This window comes from Coffea eugenioides, chromosome 8 (genome assembly GCF_003713205.1).
Source record: "Coffea eugenioides isolate CCC68of chromosome 8, Ceug_1.0, whole genome shotgun sequence".
Taxonomy (NCBI): Eukaryota; Viridiplantae; Streptophyta; class Magnoliopsida; order Gentianales; family Rubiaceae; genus Coffea; species Coffea eugenioides.
This window is the reverse complement of record NC_040042.1, coordinates 22,440,493-22,445,412: the sequence shown is the minus strand read 5'-3', so window position 1 is coordinate 22,445,412 and position 4,920 is coordinate 22,440,493. Positions and strand designations below refer to the sequence as shown.

At 38.4% G+C, this 4,920-nt stretch overlaps 1 protein-coding gene across 1 annotated transcript; it reads right to left on the bottom strand.

The window, feature by feature from the left end:
• Positions 1 to 3,898: 3,898 nt before the first annotated feature.
• On the bottom strand, positions 3,899 to 4,234 carry LOC113780418 (glycine-rich protein 2-like). The gene has a single exon (XM_027326222.1). It carries the CDS (start codon positions 4,232 to 4,234, stop codon positions 3,899 to 3,901), a length of 336 nt encoding a protein of 111 aa, XP_027182023.1.
• Between the last annotated feature and the right edge of the window lie 686 nt (positions 4,235 to 4,920).

The window sequence follows — 4,920 nt, the reverse complement described above, 5'->3', positions numbered from 1 at the left end:
ATGGTTAAACAGCAGGTTTAACGTCTCTTGGCGTTTTGGTCACAACTAAAGTTATGCTTATCGGATTGGGGTAAATTTTATAGCATTTCGAAGCTAAGAAAGAGAACTACATTTCCTATGAAGGCATCGACACCTAGTTCATGCATTTTCAGTGCCAAAAAGTGCAATCTCAGAGAAGATAGAAAACTGCCCGCGAATTAGGGCATTTGGCAGTCAAGGGTATTTTAGTCATTTCACACGCTACAGTGCTCCGATTGAGCTGAAATTTTGTAGGCAGCTAGTTAATCCATTCCCTACAACTTTCATATTTTAGCCTAGACCTGATTCAACCTCCAACATGGATGAACATACAGGTCAGAAACAGGGCAGATTCTACTACAATTTCTGGAATTTGATGATTCAATGCTTAAAACCAACATTCATGTCTTGAATCACTACCCCATGTCCCTATCCAAGCTCATCAACATCATATACTATATAACCAACAATAAACACAACTAAAAATCTCAAACCCTGGCTCAACATTCCAACATATCATCCAAAACTAGGAATTCAACCATCACAATCCAAGATTAAGGACTTCTATCCAAACTTTAGCAAGATTAAGTACAAGAAAAGGAAAGGAAACCATTATAACTCACAAAGGCTGCCTGTAGGTGAAAACCACAATCCTTCCTTCCAAAACTTTACCACACAAAGCTTCCTAAATTCCCAAGTGAATGTTTAATCAGTTTAGATTTTGGATTCAACTCAAACAAAGCCAAAAATCAAGGTTGAAAGTGTGGTGTTAGCTGTCGCGCCCCATTTTTTGCAAGAAAAATAAATAAATGGTTTTAAAAAAGTGAATTTTTGATTTGAAAAATGAATTTTAATTTACAAAGGAAATGAAGAAAAACATGGGTCTAAATGGGACTTGAAAATGCGACGATTCGACCTAAAATGATAGTTTGAAAAAGGGTTTTGAAATAAAAATCGGAGTCGCCACTTGGTATTGAGTTAAAGTGTACCAAGTCACCAAAAATGAGTTTTCAAAGAAAAAAGTAGAAAAACCCCTTTTTAAACGACTCCTAGTCTACGAAAATCAAAAGAAAAAGGTTCGGGAGTCACATTTGAAAAAGGAGAAGGCAAGGATAAAAATCCAAGGCACCCCTTCGACCTAGCCAAGGTTAGTTGCGTGATTTAGTCAAAGATTTTCTTGTTTTAACCAAAGAATTTATCACATTTGGATGTGCTATATGAATGCAAACCCTAAACCTAGGGGGATATCGGGGGGCAAAATTTCTCTTCAAAGCTTGAATGGTACCAATCACATTAATTGTGACGCCCAATAATGACTCTTTGGAGAGGTCACGAATTATGCAAAAATATGAGACTCTAAGAAGAAGAAAATGATAAAATAATTATAGAAATATACATGTCTTAAAGGAATGCATCATGTCGGGTACGGGGGACTAATGTTCGTGACTCAATTTTCCCTTTAATAGAGGGAATATGAGCGTGCTAAGGCTAAGAAAAGCCAAAATCGCCCATATCCCATATTTAAGGGGTATCTCTAGTCTAATCAGGCAAAATGCACTAATCTACCCCCTAATTTCCTAAATGAGATGCAAATCTAAATGTTATATATACATAGGGGTAAGGGATATTTTATTAGAAGAAATATTATGTGAAAGTGATAAAGATCCTAAAAATGAAAAAATATGCATGAAGTGTAATGTAATCATACAAATATGATCTAATGAGGGAAGTCCCTAAGGGTCTAGCATTGGACTAGCCCATGTCTATGGATCCCCACTAGCATTGGACTAGTGGGAAATCGGAACAAAGAACCACAACTAGCGTTGGACTAGTATGGTGACGGGAAAGGAATCACAGCTAGTATTGGACTAGTGTGATAACACACATTTATTACAGTCTAAGAAAATCAGATAAAGCATAATAAAGCAAATAAGCACCTAAATTACATAAGACACATAACACATAGGCATGATATCTAGATGCACGTCCTAAAAAAGCGGTAACACATAGCACATAGGCATGCAACACACATAAGGCAAGTAAAACAAATAAAGCCCTAACTATTACATTCGGGGGGGAAGCCTACTACAATCTAAGAGGGAAGGAATTAAATGAAATAATATAATAGCCTAACTATTACAATTGTGGCATTCAAGTGCCTTTCAAATGATCAAAAATTGAACTAAAATAAAATAAAAATACTAAATTAAAACAAATAAAGCGAATAAATAAATAAATAAAATGAAAGCATTCAAATGGCATGCACTTGAGCACATAAAGTCACATAAGGCACATAAGGTCAAATAAAGTCAAGAATAAAGGATAGAGTGTACCTCCCTTGAGTTGATGCCCTAATAGGGTGAAATTACTTATTTACCCTCCAAAATAAAAGAAAAGGTCAAGGCATCACTTTAATTAACAAGTAATCACAAAAGACAAAAATGAACATGAAATCGAATCAATTAAATCATGTAAACAACCCACATTTAAAAAGGGTAAAAGAAGAAAGGACTTGATTGCAAAAATTAACAAAAGCTTTGGGGTCAAAATTAAAGAAAAATAAAGTTTAGGGACCTATTTGTAATTAAATTAGGGACCCAATTGAAAGCATTGAAAGTTTGTAGGGCCATAGCGAAATTAAAGAAAAGTCCAGGGACTTAATTGCAAGTTCAATTTATGGTTTCTTAATGGATCAGATCATTGGGCCATATTTTATTTGTTTGTGCCGAACCTCACCAGCCCAACCGAAAATCCAAGCAAAACAAACGAGTTAGCCCAATTTTTACCGAACAAACCAGTCCAATCAAAAGAGTGGGCTTTTATCTCCTAAGCCCAAATCAGAATTCAATCAAAACAAGTCAATGACCCATTCCCGAAACTCAAACAAAAATAACCTCTTAACCCAAATCATTTACTTCACTAAAACCAACATAAAAAGCAAATCAACTAAAATTATTAAGCCACAATCATGACCCAAAATCAAGAATTAATCTATCCGCAAAATCACATAAAATATGCAAACAGAGGATTAAACTTAAAAGGATAAAATTAGTTCAATTTTCCAGATTTTGAGCCACAGTGAAATTAGGCAGAAACGAAAGGGTTAAATGCACTCGAATTAGGAGCCTGATTGAAAATATTAAAACAGTTTCGGGGGGCAAATTATGAAGTTCTAAAACTTCTGGGGTTATATCACAACGGAAGGGGAAATTGAAGAACTGGAATCATAAATTTAAAGAAGTAATCATCTTCCCCCCAAACGGCCCAAACGTTTGATGCCATCTTTCTTTGCAGACGGAAATCAGAAAACTCAGGTCTGGCCACTCCCCAATCAAAACGACAATCACACAAGCTCTTTCTCATACCATTTCAATTCGAATTCATATGATGGGAAACATAAAGCCACAGAAAAATGCAGGACTACAATACATCAAAACTTCTTATGTGCGAGAAAATTAATCTGCTGACTTAGCCGGCTCTTTCCCATAAAAAACGCAAACAAATCTTCTTTCAATAAGAATTCCTAGTCAGGCATTTCGTCGAACAGGTCAGGGGCATCCGAAATTTCACCAATTCGTTGATATATTGGAACTATAATCGGCCCAAAATTGTTCAGTAATAAAAATTTCAACCCAATTAATCCCATAAGAGCACGTACAATCAAAAAAATGACGGACAATCAATCAAGAAAGTCGCAACAACCGATTCACAGAAACATGCTTGGGGTTGGGGATTTTCCAGAATTTGCACTTGAAGAAGTCAAACTGAAATTTAAAGGAAAGAATGACTTACAATGCTTCCTTGGTGAAGAATTTGCAGGCGGTGGTGGTGGCTTCCCGTGAGCGGCAGCGGCGTCGGAAAATTCTAGAGCTGGCAAGATTCAGCTCGTTCGCACCGCTTTTGCCTCTTCGCTGGCTTCTTCCCCCTCTGTCCGTTGCTCATTTTCTCCCTGAACAGGTCCCTCATCTGGGCCAGTGACATTGGCGGCCTTGGTACGAACACCATCACCTTGTTCCACTCCAAACTCGACGGCTTCATCCTTGCCCAGACTGCAAAACCCTCCACTGCCGGCCTTAATTCCATAGCGGTGGACGAACAAATTTGTGCCGCCGTCAGTAGGAATGATGAACCCAGAGCTCTTCTGGTCATTGAACCACTTGACACAACCCTTTGCTTTCTCGGCTTGCCTCTGCTCACCGCCCTCCTCAGCAGCCATTTTCTTCCTTCAAACCCGCCACCAGCCCGTAGCCTTTCTTTTTCTTTCTTTGCTTTCAGCCCAACCGAAACTCCCCTCTCTAATTGTTCTTGTTTTCTATTTTTCTTTGTTGCCTTTCTTTTTTTTTCGCCAAAACTCTCCCCCTCTATCAACTCCGCCTCCTCCCCTGCTTTTCTTTTCATCCCCTTACCCTCTGTTTTTTCTCAAAAACCTCCGTAGCTTTCTTTTGTCGGCTATTTTCCTTAGCCCCCAACCGAGAGCCTCCCTCTCTGTTTTTCTTAGCCTTTCGTCCCTCTTTTGCTTTTACTCTGTTTTTCCTTCGGTTTCTTCCTCTCCTAGCTCTCAGACGAAACCCCCTCCATTTTTTGCTCTGTTCTTGAGCCGCAATCTCTCTCGGCCTTTTTGTTTTTCCCCACCGAAGCCCCCTTTTTGTTTTTCTTCATAGTCGAGAGCTCTCTCGGCTCTCTCTATCTCCTCTGCCGGCTGCCCTCCTCTCTCTCCTTTTTTTTTATTTTCTTGCTCTCTGTTTCTTTTCTTAGCCTTTTCGTCGCCTCCTTCCCAAAACCTAGCCGCCAAGTCCTTTTCTTGTTTTCATTGCCTTTTTTCCTTTTTTTTTTGTTTTTCAAATCCTCAACCTACAAGTGTCTAGACAGGTGAGGTGTTGTTAAATACAAAAATGGACAATT